We start from the raw sequence: 17,728 nt of genomic DNA, 5'->3' as shown, positions 1-17,728 counted from the left end.
AGGTGTGATATGTACATAATTTCCGAACATTTTTACGTCATGAGAATGAACTCCCTTACATATGTGTCTTAAAGCGCGTGGAGATGGGGGGGGGGGGGGGGAGGGTAATATGTAGCCTCTAGCCGCACTCTTTCTGCAAGTACTCTTTCGGAATTTCGACTGTTGACCTCGCCACAAAACACAGCACCCATGAACGCGTTGCAATTTCTAGAAGTGCATCATGATTTTAAGTTGATAGTGGAAACCTTGTTTTTATTTAACATAAAACACCATGTACAGCTTAAAAGTACTTACGATATTCATGATGACATATTTCGCTTATTTGTGAAATGTTTTCGTTTATACAAAACTAGTTATACATTATAATCCATTGCTGAAGTTTTTAATCGTAGATTTGATCTGCAGCCCTTCACTGCACTTTTTCGTTTGCGGTTATGAAGCGTCGGGAGTGGAGATTTCGCAGAGGAAGTTCCCTTTTTAGCCCAATACTCTGTGTTAGGCACTTTAAGCTGTGGTGAAGTAGTTCTTACCTTGTCAGTCTGTGTAACAAAACACAACATTTGTTCGTTCCCAGTCTTGTGAACCCCGTGTGTGATATACCAAACACTGACGAATCGCTTGGAAGCTGAAGTGTTCCATGAAACGCACTGTGACTGATGTACACGTAGAAGAATTATTAATTTATGTCCAAACGAAACAAATCTGTCGTGTCTTGTTGTTAGCTGAAAGGTGTGTTGTTTACAGAACTACATCTCTGGTGCCTCGTACGAGCTGTGCTGTAGCCGCTTCTTAGCCCCGGCTGCCAACGTCTATCGCGGAGTGAGCCTGAGGAAGACGCCCTTGAAGGGCCGCAACACCAGCTCGCCTATCAGCTTCAGGTCCTCAAGCTTCTCCACCGTCTCCACGCGGTAGTTGCGTAAGATGTACGACAGCACCGTCTTCTCTTCGAGGATGGCAAATTTCTGACCTGTAGAAACAATAAGAAAGCATTTTAGATCAAACCATACGGAAAAATGTTCGTCAGAAGTATGTTAGGAGTAACAAGAAGAGATAAGTTGAGAAATGAAAAGGTGAGGAAATAGTGAAAAAGGAACCCTTACAGAGAAGGACAGAAATATCAAGGCTAAGGTGGTATGGGCACTTAAAAGAGATCGATAATAAGAGGATTCCCAAGAAGGTACATAAAATGGAGATGAGAAGGAAACGACGAAAAGGAAGAACAAAGGTCACATGATTGAAAGGTGTGAGGAGTACGTTGAAAAAAGAGGCGAGGCTGCACAAGAGTGAACACAGGAAGACGGTGGAAAAACAGGACTCGATGGCGAAGCTTATGTTCCAAACAGACTCACTCTGAGGCCGGAAACTTTTCAATATGATGATGATGACTACATCAAGGCTTTGTATGTACACGTTTGTTTAAAATGTCGATGGAAATTTAAAAAAAAAAAAGATGATGAGAGAAAATTATAATCACAGTATCTTTCTTGACAGATTAAAGACTTCACGCGCCTTTCGCGAATCTTGTAGTTAAAATGCAGCATAATATCAGGAAATATATTCGTCTTTTGCATTTCAATGTTTAGATATACAATGAAATTAATGTGTGGGAAACGAATGAGAGACATTCAACTTAACCAGGGGTTTGGAAAATACAGGGTTTTGTAGATCTCCATAAATTTCGAAAGCGAACTTTTATTTATGAAAGGAAAAGCCTTAAGACTAACAGCTTCTGTAGCTCGATAAATAAATGGTAGTCACACAAGTGTGGCGAATCCCTATCCTTCGTACATCTGATCTCTTAAAACTATATAACTGACTAGAAATCAGAAACTATCGCGGGTAGCTCGATTTAAATCTTATCATCCAAATGCGAACAAAGAATACAGTTAGGAAATGGCATGAAACTTCCTAACAGATTGAAACTCGATGCCACACTGATACGCGAACTGAGAACCTTGTCTCTCGTGTTCAGTGATCATGTTCTTGTTGTTGTGGACTTCACTCCGGAGACTAGTTTGATGCAGCTCTCCATGCTACCCTATCCTGTGCAAGCTTCTTCATTTCCAAGTAACTACTGCAACCTGAATCTCCCTGAATCTGTTTAGTGTAATCATGCCTTGGTCTCCCGTTACGATTTTTACCCTCCGCGCTTCTCTTCAGTACTAAATTGATCCCTTGATGCCTCAAAACGTGGCCTACCAACCGATCCCTTCTTCTAGTCAAGCTGTGCCGCAAATTCCTCTTCTCCCCGAGTCTATTCAGTACCTCTTCATTGGTTACGTGATCTACCCATCTATTTTCAGCATTCTTCTGTAGCACCACATTTCGAAACCTTCTATTCTCTTCTTGTCTAAACTATTTGTCGTCCACGTTTCACTTCCATACATGGTTACGCTCCATACAAATACTTCCAGAAAAGGCCTCCTGACACTTAAATCTATACTCGATGTTAACAAGTGTTTCTCCTTCAGAAAAGCTTTCCTTGTCATTGCCAGTCTACATTTTATATCCTCTCTACTTCGACCACAAGTTATTTTGCTCCCTACATAGCAAAACACACCTACTACTTTAAGTGTCTCTGCATCACCTGATTAAATTCCACTACATTACATTATCCTCGTTTAACTTTTTTTGATGTTCATCTAATATCCTCCTTTCAAATTGTAAATAGCCTTTCGCTTCCTATATTTGACCCCTGCCCCTTTCAGAATTTGAAAGAGAATATTCCAGTCAACATTGTCAAAAGCTTTCTCTAAGTCAACAAATGCTAGGCATGTAGGTTTGCCTTTCCTTAATCTACCTTTTAAGATGAATGGAAGGGTCAGTATTGCCTCAGGTGTTCCACCATTTCTACGGAAACCGAACTGATCTCCTCCGAGGTCAGGTTCTACCAGTTTTTCCATTCGTCTGTAAAGAATTCGTGTTAGGATTTTGCAGCCGTGACTTATTAAACTGATAGTTCGGTAATTTTCATACCTGTCAACAGTTTCTTCGTTTGGGATTGAATTTATTATATTCTTTTCGAAGTCTGAGGGTATTTCGCCTGTCTCATACATCTTGCTCACCAGGTGGTAGAGTTCTGTCAGGCCGGCTCTCTCAAGGCTATGAGTAGTTCTAATGGAATGTTGTCTACTCCCGGGGCATTGTTTCGACTTAGGACTTTCAGTGCTCTTGCAAACTCTTCAAGCAGTATCATTTCCCTCATTTCATCTTCATCTATGTCCTCTTCAATTTCCGTAATATTGCCCTCAAGCACATCACCCTTGTATAGACACTCTAGATATTCCTTCGACCTTTCTGCTTTCCCTTCTTTGCTTAGAACTGGTTTTCCATCTGAGCTCTTGATATTCATACAAGTGGTTCTCTTTTCTCCAAACGTCTCTTTAATTTTCCTACACGCAGCATCTATCTTACCCCTAGGGATATATGGCTCTACAACCTTACATTTGTCCTCTAGCCATTCCTGCTTAGCCATTTTGCACTTCCTGTCGATCTAATTTTTGAGATTTTTGTATTCTTTCTTGCCCAGTTCATTTACTGCATTTTTATATGTTTTCGTTTCATCAATTAAATTCAATATTTCTTCTGTTACCTAAGGATTTCTACCAGCCCTTGTCTTTTTACCTACTTGATCCTCTACTGCCTTCATTATTTCATCTCACAAAGCTACCCATTCTACTTTATTTCTTTCCCCTGCATTTGTCAATCGTTCATTAATGTTCTCTGTGAAAACTCTGTACCACCTCTGGTTCTTTCAGTTTATTAAGATTTTATCTGCTTAAATGCCCAACTTTTTGCAGTTTCTTCAATTCTATAGTTCACAACCGATAGATTGTGGTTAGAGTCCACATCTGCCCCTGGAACTGTCTTACAACTTAAAACCTGGTTCCTAAATCTCTGTCCTACCATTATATAATCTATCTTACACCCATCGCATCTTCTCCAAACATCTACCGAATCTTACGAATTGTTTCGCTTTGAGAATCATCACGCTCTTGAGAAAATTTGATGCAGTTTCGTTGCTCAACACGTTCAGTCATCTTGAGAGAATCGGTAATTCGACAAACACGTTGTATAGCACCTCACTCAGCGACTGATAGGCAGCGGCTGACGCCCTGGAAGGCGGGGACAAAATTCAGGCATGCGCATAAAAGTCTCTTCCTTTACCGTGTACAGTGGCGCTGCGCTATCGTCTCTATTTTGCGCGGGAAAATCAAAGGTCGGATAATTTTTAGACAGACCTCGTATACGGTTACATTGTGAGCGTGCTCAGATTTCCGCAAACACTTCTACATTTGCAGGTAGGCGTTGAGTAACAACTTTCAGGAGAAGCCTTACCAATGCAGTTGCGCGGTCCTCCGCTGAAGGGCACGTAGGCGAAGGGGTGCCTGCCCTGCACCCTCTCCGGCAGGAAGTTGTCCGGGTCGAAGCGCTCCGGATCCGGCCAGTGGTCGGGGTCACGGTGGGCGTGGTAGATGTGCAGCGTCAGTGTGGTCCCCTCCGGGATGTTGTAGCCGGCTGACAACAAGAGTAAGACGTAGGCTTAGACTGCGCCCAGAGGGGAGTCCGTGGTAATAAATCGACCTCGTCAATATAGATTTCTGTCTCGGTTTGGACTGTGGTTTTAACTGCTCTGCTAGATGTACACAGCTCAGTTCCTGGTGTTCTCAAGCAATGCCCTAAAAGAGTGGATCGAGTGGGAAACGAAAACGAAACACTAGGTTTTAGATTACTGTCGACAACGAGGTCACTGGATGCAGAACGCAAATTCGGATTCGAGAATAGAGACTGCCTTATCCGTTTGATGTATTTTGAGCGACTTAGGAAAACCAGGTAATCCCTAAATTTGGATGACCTGAGGTCCGACTGCTGTCCTCCTGTACGCGAGTTCAACGCGTTAACCAATGCGTCCTTTCGCTCGATATAATCTAAGAGGTTTCCTGACAGATCGATGTTCTTCCTCGCTGCCAGGAAAAAACCCTCAGATACCAAGTCCCTGACAGAACAAAGCTTGGATTCACTCTTGGTTTGTTTCTCTTTCTTTCTTTCCTTTTTCCTTTGATACATCAGTTTCCGACCTGTTTGATGCGGCCCGCCAAGAATTCCTCTCCTGTGCCAACCTCTTCATCTCAGAGTAGCTCTTTCACCTTACGTCCTCAATTATTTGCTGGATGTATTTCTCTTATTTACACACAATCCAACACGTTACACAACTTCAGTACCTTGGAGCCTCGTACATTAAAGACAATTACAAAAATTAAATAATTAATAGAACCAATTTGCGAATGATGATGATTCTTGGAAGAAAAATATAGATAATTGTAATTGTCTGCAGACAGCCTTGTTTGAATGTTACAGACCAAGGAGAGAACAAATAAATGACATTGACGAAACTTGGAGGGTGTGTAGAGGGGAGAAAATAATCTAGTACACTTTTTTTGTTTGTGCGCAGTTTCACACACCTCGAAAGATAAATTAGCATGTTAGGTTTAGAGGAAATATTTTCGAAACAGTAATATATACAAAATGTTTTTGATATAGTTGTTCAAGTGTAGTTACCGTTTTTGAAAATTGCATTATCAACTTGGAATTTTTGCGAAATCCCCGAGAGTCGTTAATTTTGAAAAATGAAAACTGATGTTACAACGCAGATTAAGGAAGCTTTCAAGGAGTGTACACAGATGTGTAATACCGCTGATTTCTGAAACATCGCTTTTGAAGTATAGCTGTACACAATGTGCTCTCGGAGATAAGAAAATATCTAAGGAGTCAATATTATTCAACTTATTCATTTTACATATATTTCTTTTAAGTTTTAAATTCTTACTTTGCGTTTTACATTTATGTTCTTCTTCTTTTGTACAGTACTGTACTGTTTCACTTATGTGTATTTTGTTAAAGAAAATAATAAGTAACTCATTATTATGTTGCAAAATCGTTACAATAATGTAAAGAAATCATTAAAACATAACTATTTTTACACCAAATTGAATAGACGAAATTTCCTTCCATACTGTAGACGACGGAGAACAAAATATAAAACAAAACTCTGCAGGATTTCAAATTGTTAAGGGTGATTCTCTAAACATCCCAGTTTGTATCAGGTATATTTCAGTACCTTGGTAATGTATGGCGTCGAAAATTGATTATGTACTAGCTTCAATATATTGTTTCTCAAGGGGAGACTGACATCATAATCATTCCACTGAACTGCATCGGAAAATCTACTCACAGAGATCTTCCAACATCGAAAGCCGCATACGTCTCACTTCCGTAGCCGCGCCGTCGTCCCCTTTGCGGTCAACAGATCGACAAGTTCCTTGGTCTCAGGTGCGCTGCTCTAAATTGTTCTTTCACACTGACCACCCCAACAGTCGAACAACAATACAGGTTGTTCTCCTTCACTGGGGAAGAAACCATCTTTCCAAGGTCTTTAGACCTGGTCAGGCGTTGGTTTACCAGCTGCTGTCACAAAGATATGTAGGGTTTCAATAAGAATTCTCGAATACTCGGTCCAACTAAAACTGAGAAAACTATGAAATGGCGGGTGGTCGGTGCGAAAGAAACGTTTTGAGAATGGTGTCCGACGATATGGAACTTGTTGATTTGTGTGATCCCAAAGGCTTAAGTGCACACTTAAAGCCGTGGGTCCTATACGGCTTTCGATGTTAGAAGACCTTCGTAACAGAATTTTCTGATCTAGTTCTCTTGTAAGAGTATGATGTCAATCTCCACTTGACAAACAATATTATCAAGCTGCAACCAGTAGAACATAATCAATTCACTTCACCAAAGCTTACTAGTGTACTGAAATACGCCTGATACAAATCAGGATATTTGGAGGATCACCTGTGACAATTTCAAATTCTGCTGAATTTTGTTTTATATTGTGTTCTCCGTCGTATATTATGGGAGGAAATTTCTTTCATTTTATGACCATGGTGTAAAAAACGTCGTGTTTTAAAGCTTTATATACAGTTTGTTAATACTGTAATGGTTTTATATCATAATTTCAAGAAACAAAATACGCATACATGAGACGGTAAACTAAAGAACAAAACGAAAACCATGAATGTAAAATTATTTAAAATATAAACCAAATATAATTATAATAAATAAGAAGACTTATAATGAATGATTAGACATTTTAATCAGATATGTTGAAAATATTCCGATAGAACTTCTGCACAGCTTACTTTCCAGATATGGTAGTTCTGAAACCAGCATTATTGCACATCGATGTATGTGGCTTGAAAGCTTATTTAATTTGTTGTAACAGAAGCACCCATTTTTCAAAATTAATTAATGTCGGTGGGGTATTTTGTAAAATTTCAAATTAAAAAAGTTTATTACACGATTTTCATGAGCGTTAACGGCATATGAGATTTTATATGAAAAAACATTTTCTATATATTATAGTGCAGAAGATTTTCCCCATAAACCTAATAAACCAAATTACCTTTTGGGTTGTGTTTTACCCCTTAAAAGCGAAATTAGACACAAACAAAACAATTCGTATTGCATTATTTTGCCCCTCTACACACCTGCCAAGTTCTAACATGATCGTTTATTTACATTTCGGAATTTTCCGTTGTGAGATACTGACCATAGGAAACGACAGGATCTTTTCAGAAGATTTTTTATCTTTTACTCCTGAATCTATCAGCGCCTTGTGAGTTACGTCCCACTTGCAGATGTCCGGAAGGGGATTTATGGTTCCATCATTACAGTGAACAGAAATCTCCCTAAAGCTGTGATCATAGTGCTAGATGAGAAATATTTTCAATTTAATTGTGAAAATGTGCAAGTCTATTTGCAGTGTGTACACAACGTACAGCCGACGATTTGTAGACATGGTCCGTGTACCCAACGCCGCCGACAGCCGCGGGCAACGCGATCGATTGCAGCTTGCTCTGTGCTCGGGCCGATTCATATTTTGTACTTTTTATTGTCTGCTTCAAAGGATGGAGCGGACTGTTTCAGATCTGACTCATTATAAAGCAGCTAACAGATAGTTCAATTTACTCAGGTACTACTAACATGAAAGAAATAAACGGCTGTCGATACATTGAAACCATGTATCATTCAAAGTAAACAAAGGTAAGCAGTCAGTGTCTCCCTAAGGAGTTAGTGTCTCGCTATACAAATAATTTTTTTGATCTACCACCCATCACTCATTGCTATCTACACATTCAACGCAACAGTCGCAGTGTAACGACCTTAAATAGGATATGACATCTACTACAAGGCGTGGTAAGTTGGTTTGGCAAAATATTAATAAGATTTGACTATGAAAAATGCAAATAGCAGAACAAATTAAAGTAACTGAAATGTTGAAAGTAAAGAAACAATTACAGTAATATTATTGGTCCACTGGTTTCCGAGTGAAAGTTCAGCGCTTGCATTTCCACCTATTTTTATGAAAATGTGGTTGTCAAGGGCCCAAGTACTCATTTTCAAGCGAAAACACCAACCGTAAATAATAGTTCTCGAGGGGGGGGGGGGGGAGCGAGGGAATGTAGTTCGTCTATATGATAGAACTATCCTCATAGATAGTGGTCTACATTTTCGTCAGTATACGTTCACTTGTACGTTGAAGGACATGAGAAGTGTAATTGCATTTCAATTGCAACATAAGGTTATTAGACAACATTGTCACCTACTGCATCGCAGCTGCCGACATAGAAGGGAGGGTTAGAATTACGGTGGCGGCAGAAAATTTCATCTTTGGGAATTATAACACACTTAATACAGTTTTTAGGGGAGGAGTACCTCTCACCAGATTGTGTAATTGTATGATTAGAACTATATACACAATTCTTCAAGGACTATAGGCGTAATACTCAGTTGGCTGTAGACCAGATGTGACACTCTGGTGTCTCTAATGGCGCAGATGTCTACGGAACGAGAAACGTGATCACCGCTAGATGGCGCTGCCATATGTCAAACGGATATCAACTGCGTTTTTTTAAATAGAAACCCCAATTTTTATTACATATTCCTGTAGTACGTAAAGATATATGAATGTTTTAGTTGGACCACTTTTTTCGCTTGGTGATAGATGGCTCTGTAATGGTCACAAACATATAAGTACGTGGTATCACGTAACATTCCGCCGGTGCGGACGGTATTTGCTTCGTGAAACATTACCCGTGTTAAAATCGACCGTTTACCAATTGCGGAAAGGTCGATATCGTGGTTATGTATGGCTATTGTGATCAAAATGCCCAACGGGCAAGTGCTATGTATGCTGCTCGGTATCATGGACGACATCATCCAAGGGTCCGGACCGTTTGCCTGATACTTACGCTATATAAGGAAACAGGAAGTATTCAGCCACATGTTAAACGTCAACCTCGACCTGCAACAAATGATGTCCAAGTAGGTGTTTAAGCCGCTGTCGCGGCTAATCCGCACATCACTAGCATACAAACTGAGCGAAAATCGGGAATCTCGAAAACGTCGGTGTTGAGAATACTACATCAACGTCGATTGCACCCGTACCATATGCACCAGGAATTGCATGGCAACGACTTTGAACGTCGTGTACAGTTCTGCCACTAGGCACAAGAGAAATTACGGGACGGTGACAGATTTTTGCACCCGTTCCATTTAGCGACGAAGCGTCATTCACAAACAGCGGTAACGTAAACCGGCATAATATGCTCTATTGGGCAACGGAAAATCCACGATGGCTACAAGTGGAATATCAGCGACCTTGGCGTGTTAATTTATGGTGTGGCATTATGGAAGGAAGGATAACTGGCCCTCGTTTTATCGATGGCAATCTAAATGGTGCTATGTTTGCTGATTTCCTACATAATGTTCTACCGATGTTACTACAAGATGTTTCACTGCATTACGGAATGGCGATGTACTTCCAACATGATGGATATCCGGCACATAGCTCGCGTTCGGTTGAAGCGGTATTGAATAGCATATTTCGTGATAGGTAGATTGGTCGTCGAATAACCATACCATGGCCCGCACGTTCACCGAATCTGACGTCCCCGGATTTCTTTCTGTAGGGAAAGTTGAAGGATATTTGCTATCGTGATCCACCACAACGTCTGACAACATGCGTCAGCGCATTGTCAATGCATGTGCGAGCATTACGGAAGGCTAACTATTCGCTGTTGAGAGGAATGTCGTTACACGTATTGCCATATGCATTGAGGTTGACTGACATCATTTTGAGCATTTATTGCATTAATGTGGTATTTACAGGTAATCACGCTGTAACAGCATGCGTTCTCAGAAATGATAAGTTTACAAAGGTATGTGTATCACATTGGAACAACCGAAGTAAAATGTTCAAACGTTCTGTATTTTAATTTAAAAAAACCTACTTGTTAGCAACTGTTCGTCTAAAATTGTGAGCCAAATGTTTGTGACCACTACAGCGCCATCAATCACAAAGCGAAAAAAGTGGTCCAACTAAAACATTCATATTTCTCTACTTACTACAAGAATATGTAATAAAAATGGGGGTTCGTATTTAAAAAAACGCAGTTGATATCCGTTTGACCTATGGCAGCGCCATCTAGCGGGTCAACCATAGCGCCATCTGGTTTCCCCCTTCAAGCTATATATATAACGCTATCCGCAACAAGTGTCTCGTCCTACTGGGATTCACTGGTCAAGCTAGCTGTGGAAGTTCAATATCAGACAAACTGCTCAACCCAGAGGAGGATTTCTAGCTCAAAAAATCATGGAAACCACTCATTTCACGCGTGCACGGGCTTGGCGGTCCAACACATCCAACCACCTACGTCATCAACTACATATTTCTTAAGCACTCTGTATTTGCTGACTCTGCACTTGTTTGATTTTACCTTTGGACAGATGAAGTTTTATCTGTGACTGAATCCCTTGTTTCCAGCTGTGTTATCGCGAACTAAGGCGCGTTTACTCCGCAACATTGTGTCAGGTAGTTTTAGTTCTGCCAGTGACTCACCTTGAAAGTGGCTGTAAGATTATTAGCGGATATATCGAGAGAGGGAATAAAACTATCACGACTACAACCACGAAAGACGACGGACAATTCAATGCACCGGGGAAAACGGCAAGAAATGCACGTTCATTAAATCGGTGTCAGATAAAGTACGCTGATTTCCAGTTCATCCGTCATTTCCGAAGTGATTGTTGTTTAATAGAGAATAATACAATAGTAAATGCGCTCCCAAGTCTCAGTCGTTCTTGAATACTAACTTTAGGTAACACCAGAAGGCTCATAGGACAATAATTGAAATGACAGGGTGCAACTTATATTACTCAGGCTGTATAGCAGTTGCTCAATAATCTACAATGAAATACGTACACCAGTTAGTATTTCAGTGACACAAACCCTAAGCAAATTAAACTGATGCAGTTAATTCTATTTTACACTGAAGAACCAAAGAAAGTGGTACACGTGCCTAATATAGTGTAGGGCACCGGCGAACATGCAGAAGTGGCGCAACACGACGTGGCATGAACTCCACTAATGTCTGAAGTAATCCTGGAGGGAACTGCCACCATGAATCTTGCAAGGCTGTCCATAAATCAGTAAGAATTCGAGGAAGTGGAGATCTCTTTTGAACACCACGTTGCAAGGCATCCCAGGTGTGCTGAACAGTGTTCATGTCTGGGGGAGTTTGGTGGCCAGCGGAAATGTTTACACTTAGAAGAGTGTTCCTGGAGCCACTCTGTAGCAATTCTGGGCTAGTGAGGTGTCTCATAGTCCAGCTGGAATTGTCCAAGTCTGTCGGAATGCACAATGGACATGAATGGACACAGGTGATCAGACGGGATGTTTGCGTACGTGTCGCCTGTCAGACTTGTATCTAGACGTATCATGGGTCCCATATCAGTCCAACTGCCCAAGCCCAATACCATTACAGGGTCTCCACCAGTTTGAACAGTCCCATGCTGACTTGCAGGGTACACGATCATCTGCTCGACACAGTCTGAAACAAGACTTGTCTGACCAGGCAACATGTTTTCAGTCAGCAACAGTCCACTCTCGGTGTTGATGGGCCTAGGGAAGGCGTAAAGTTTTATGTCGTGCATTCATCAAGGGTGCACGAGTGGGCCTTCGGCTCCGAAAGCCCATATCGATGATGTTTCGTTAAATGGCTCGCACGCTGACACTAGTTGACACCCCAGTATTGAAATTTGCAGCAATTTGCGGAATGGTTGCAATTCTGTCAAGTTGAATGATTCTCGTCAGTCGTCGTTGGTCCCGTTCTTGCAGGATCTTTTTCCGACCGCAGCAATGTCGGAGATGTGATGTTTTACCGGATACCTGTTATTCACGGTACACTCGTTCGCCGACTATAGCACCAAGTTCAAACTTACTTAAATCCTGATAACCTGCCATATAGCAGCAGTAACCGATCCAACAACTGCACCAGACACTTGTTGTCTTAAATAGGCGTTGCCGACCGCAGCGCCGTATTCTGCCTGTTCACGTATCTCTGTATATGAATACTCTTGCCTACACCAGTTTCTTTGGCGCTTCATGGTATTAAAATTATTATCGTTATTAAATTATTATTCATTATTATTAAAATTATGTTTTATTCGAAAATTAACTGCTTATAAAATATCTCTCATAAGTCGTCCGAAGAACATACCTATCTGTATATCTTGCGTGGCCCTACGAGCGATGAATGGTACACTGGGATACAGTCTCAGGGATTCCTTGATGACCATTTCGAGATACTTCATGTTATGCAGATCCTGCATTGTTGGTGATCTCTCAGGGTCATCTTGGAATATGTCCTTCTGTTCGGAGTAAACTCTCTCCTGCAAACAAAGGAACATGGTTTATTAACGTCCAAAGTCGCTTCTCTCTGCTGTAAAGTTCTCTGTAGAAGGACTCACCTGTATGCCTGGATGATGCCCCAACAGGATGAGGACCCACGACATGCCAACTGTGGTCGTGTCGTGACCCTACGACAGACATTGCTCTTAATGCGAGAGCTTGGAAGAATGGAACGCACTTGATTAAGTGGCTTGTGCATTTCCCAATTTCAAAGAATATCGGGGGGAGCACATTAGTTTCAGTAAGTGGTAGTGATAGTCACGTGGTTTGTAAGTCTTTACGACGAGTTTCGTGGCACAGACACTATGACATCACACTTACAGATTTGGGGGATGTTCATCACTATACGAAAAGAAGCCTGCTCACTGAATTTCTCATTTCCTGTAGACAAACAAAACTGCTTGAAGTAAGATGAGGGTAGCGAATGGAGGTGGAAAGGGGTACGATTACAGTTCACATCTCTTGTGTAGGTATATTTTCCTTTATTCAGTGTACGACGTAGGTACATTGAAAATAACAGGCAAAACGGTGGTTCACTGCAGAATCAGAATTAGGAAGAAGCAGGTCCTACGCTTCTACTCGGATCACATAATTACATATTCTTCACGACGAAAATGAAATTTTTGGTTGTTGATCGTATGGTCTATAGAAGAGCTAGTAGTTTTAAATTCAAAGCGACATCAGCATGGTCGGCACTGAATGAACTAACCTCATCTCCAATAGCTCATCGTAAAGTAGGTAGCATATCTCGCAGAATGATCCAAGTCATCTTTAACAAAAAGCGAAGAACTGAACAGAAATATTTTAGCATATTCATTTGCGGACTGTAATGCATGCTAACGCAGCCCAAGCGGATTTCGAATGTTCGAATTAGAGAACAAAGCGACTTCTCAGTGTGTAGAGACGCCTTCGTCTAGCACTCTAACGATGTTCTGTAACAAAGTAATCCCCACCTAAGGTCAGGCAAAGAACTCGAAATCAGTATTCACTTAATGCTTTCGACCATACCTAAGAATTTTCAAAGGAGTCACTCACTCTCTTTAAGAGAAAAGATGCCAGTAAACTATATGTATTAGCCTAAGTAATACTACTCTATTGTAATGTTTACTGATTTTTGTTCCCTTATTAACAAAACGAAAATTTTAATGGGTTTGATAATGGGGAGACAGAGCCCTTAAGGAACTGGACTTCCCTAAATATGAGTAATATATTGAGCAGAATACTCTACGTAATAATATTTTGTCTGGTAACTTGTCTTGAAAACATTACCTTTTATAGAATAACACATTTTCATTTGCAGTACCCTAAGCCATCAGTCAACAGAAACCATACATTACCAAGATAAATAGATTTAACGTTGAATCAGTAAGCACACTTTAAAATCATTTCTTCGTGTGGAAAAGTATTAAACTTCATGTTAATTTTCTCAGCAAAGGTTAATATAATTTCGCAGTAAGTAATCTCATGGACTTGTGCTATTATACATAAAGAGGCAAGAAAAATTGCTCGCGTTTGCATAAAAGCTATTTAACGGCTCCGAGGGAAGTAGCCAGAGACATTACCAAAAAACACAGGCGAAATTAGTTGTGGTCCACAGTATATGCATATCTCAGTAATGAAAGCTGACAGTTTTACTGGCTATGAGATCCAGTGTGTTGGAGTTGGTGACTAATTGCCTGGGAAAGCAGCATCGCGTGCAGCGAAGTACACATGACTCACCTCGAACATAAATGTGTCCACTTCCTCCTGCAGCTCTGTGTCGTTGAGTTTCTTCCCATCCTCAGACTCGACAAGAAGCATGTCCAGGAGCGCCACACGCCGCTTTCTCCCTGTAAACATAGACACGACAATAAATGGCGATGCATGTACTATGGCAATAAGAAATCTGATTACTTCAGCAAACCCACGCACCCAGATCATCGTACTGCGCCAACTTTTCGTCAGTTTTGCTGGCCCTCCTCGACTGCTTCTTCTGTTGAATCACCTGAAACAAAAACCAGATATTTATACATCTGCTAAAGATCAAGTGTGGCTATAAGGCTGATCGTCAACGTTAACATCCTCTGAACGACCAAATCGATGCGAAATACCGGGTTTTGTTACAAGAAAAGACGAATTTCGCAGGATTACTTCGGCTGCTCTCACCGCACCAAAAAGTCGAGAAAGCATACTCATTCATATGAGTAAGACGTAAGGCAAATAAGCTTCCCATTCAGTACGTGCATGTTTAACATGACACAGAAGGTACTTTAAGGAGCATAAAGAGAGCAACTTAATGTATCTCTGATATGTAACTGCGTGAAGTTGCTGGTGTAATGCCCTGACAAGTAGTTTCCAGTAGAGATTTATTGCCCCCTCCACACACCCACCAAATTTCAACATGACCGTTTATTTACACTTATAATTTTCCCTTGCAAGATACTGACGATAGGAATCGACACACTCCTTTCAGCAGATTTTTTATCTTTCACTCCTGAGCCTATGACCTCCTTGTCAGGAAATCCCACTTGGAAATATCTGGTAGGGAAGATTGGTTCCGGTATTGGCACTGCACTGAACGGAAATCTCCTGAAAACTTTGATCATATACGCGAAAATATAGGCCTGACAGAGCTTTCTCGTCTTGGGTGTAACTTATATAAGAAGACTGGCTGCTGTGTCCGAAAGCTCGGTTTAAAAGTGCAGTTAATTTGGGAAATTAAGAATACGATTAATCAACACAACACAGTACTTATAAATGTAAATAATTATCCTTCATAAACAGTGAAACGTCCCCTTAGAAAAATTAATGAATTACTGTGCTGATAAACCTCTTACATTATTTGATTTTCAAACAGCTGTGAAGAACTGAACGTACTCAGACATTTCGCCCTTTACCTATTCTGATCATCACTAAACTGACATACAATATTTTTAGCGCAATGCAATCTGACCCTCAAAAATCCCTACAAAAGAATGGCCCTGACTAACATTAACCTATACGTTTCACAAATCACTTACCTTACAAAAATCTTGGTTACTCGAACTACTGCAATACAGCGAGCGCCACTACTGCCAGCTAAATAAAAGATTCAAACTACGGAAGGCACTAACTACTAATAGGCATAGTTAGCAAATGAAAGATTTTGATGGAGAACAATCAATGTATTTACCTTAATAGAGTTCAAAAGTCATAATATGTATAGCAGCTCATGACATCTAGTCTTACAAATGTATTGTCTCTGATGGACACACGTCCAGATCATCGGCTCTCAAATTTCCGCCATCTCTCTCCCCACATCCACCACTGCTGGCGGCTCACCTCCAACTGCACAACACCACGCGCTGCTAACATCCAGCTGCCCAACACTACAATGGCGAATATTGCAACAATGCCGACCAGCCTCAGACTGCACACAGTACAGTCAGTGATTTCCATACAGAGCGCTACGTGGCGTTACCAATAAAAAAAATACCTAAACAGCTTACTTACAACAGTCCAGTTACACGTAAAACTTGTAGCGACAAATCGAAAGGCAAAGGCTCGTTGGAATCCGAGCAGGCGAGTGGCGGGCAACCATCTTATCCATCCCTTCCTATCTTTCTTTCATTCTCTTCTAATTTATTAACATTTGTACTTAACATCCGCCGCTCCTTCAACTAATTTAGAGCTTATATTTTACTTAACTGTTTTAATTCATTCTTGTTACTTCGTTTTTCTCTGTAGAAAACAATATTTGCATGTAATATGGAACAGGTTACGTTATTTCTTGAAAACAATTGTAACATATGTGACCAGTTTTAAACTACCAGGTAACAGATATCCAATAAGGCAATAAATGAAATGCGGGCCCGATAGATAAATCCAATCTGATTCGATTGGGAAGAGTGTCATAAGGCCGTTGTACCTTCTGGCCCACTACTGTTGTAACTGGTCCTCGGTATCCTGGATACGGGGGCACTGGGATGGAGTTGACAGCGGAGCTGGTCCCACACAACTTTTATAGCGGACAGATCTGGAGATCTTGCTGGCCAACAGAGCACCTCGACATCATGCAGACTGTTCTTAGCGACGTGACGTAATATTTGCCGTTAAAGTTTCCATGCAGTACAACGTTGGGGTACATCTGAATCCCCCACAAATATTGACACTGCATAATCCGATCAGCTGAAGAAATAGAGACCCACAATGAGACCCTCCCAAACTCATCAGATGCTGATAACGTTGTCTCACACAAGTATGCGGCATCCCTGTGTCCCACTCAGTGAGCAATCACACCCCTTATACGAGTATACTGGTAACAACGCTGACCACAAACAACAGTAATAGTGTGTGGTGGCAACTCTAAACTCTAATCATTTCCGTACCTGCCAATGCTGTGTACATGAACTAGGCTACATTGGCACCCGACCATGTCTTGTGTTTATCAGACAGTGAGTTTACTGCGTTAATTAGGACACAAAGAAACATTTCCTGTTGTGGGCTCAACGTCTTCTCTAACAAGTATAGGTAAAGACCACAAATCGCTGCCAGCTAAAACGTTTACGGCTACCGCTTTTGCAGGACTCAAGGAGTTTCGGTTGTGGGTTTTACTGATGTTCGACGATAAGTGCCTCTGAATCCGAATTATACACTGTGTGATCAAAAGTATCCGGACACCTGGCTGAAAGTGACTTACAAGGTCGTGGCACCCTCCATCGGTAATGCTGGAATTCTATATGATGTTGACCCATCCTTAGCCTTGATGACAGCTTCCGCTCTCGCACGCATAAGTTCAATTAGGTGCTGGAAGTTTTCTTGGGGAATGGCAGCCCATTCTTCACGAAGTGCTGCACTGCGGAGAGGTATCGATGTTGGTCGGTGAAGCCCGGCACGAAGTTGGCGTTCCAAAACATCCCAAAGGTGTTCTATAAGATTCAGATCAGGACTCTGTGCAGGCCA

The 17,728-nt window shown here is 41.1% G+C and overlaps 1 protein-coding gene across 1 annotated transcript in view; it reads right to left on the bottom strand.

The window, feature by feature from the left end:
* Positions 1 to 224: 224 nt before the first annotated feature.
* Positions 225 to 17,728, bottom strand: part of LOC124804811 (cytochrome P450 4C1-like) — a 132,201-nt gene continuing 114,697 nt past the window's right edge. The window contains exons 7-12 of the mRNA XM_047265150.1: positions 14,720 to 14,792; positions 14,528 to 14,637; positions 12,868 to 12,936; positions 12,618 to 12,789; positions 4,339 to 4,518; positions 225 to 967 (exon numbers count right to left, since the gene is read on the bottom strand). Of these exons, the coding sequence (XP_047121106.1) occupies positions 810 to 967; positions 4,339 to 4,518; positions 12,618 to 12,789; positions 12,868 to 12,936; positions 14,528 to 14,637; positions 14,720 to 14,792 (762 nt within the window). The 3' untranslated portion in view covers positions 225 to 809. The remainder of the gene's footprint in view (positions 968 to 4,338; positions 4,519 to 12,617; positions 12,790 to 12,867; positions 12,937 to 14,527; positions 14,638 to 14,719; positions 14,793 to 17,728) is intronic.

This window comes from Schistocerca piceifrons, chromosome 7, assembly GCF_021461385.2.
Source record: "Schistocerca piceifrons isolate TAMUIC-IGC-003096 chromosome 7, iqSchPice1.1, whole genome shotgun sequence".
NCBI classification, from domain to species: Eukaryota; Metazoa; Arthropoda; class Insecta; order Orthoptera; family Acrididae; genus Schistocerca; species Schistocerca piceifrons.
The sequence above is the reverse complement of the archived record's forward strand: the minus strand, read 5'-3'. Positions and strand labels throughout refer to the sequence as shown.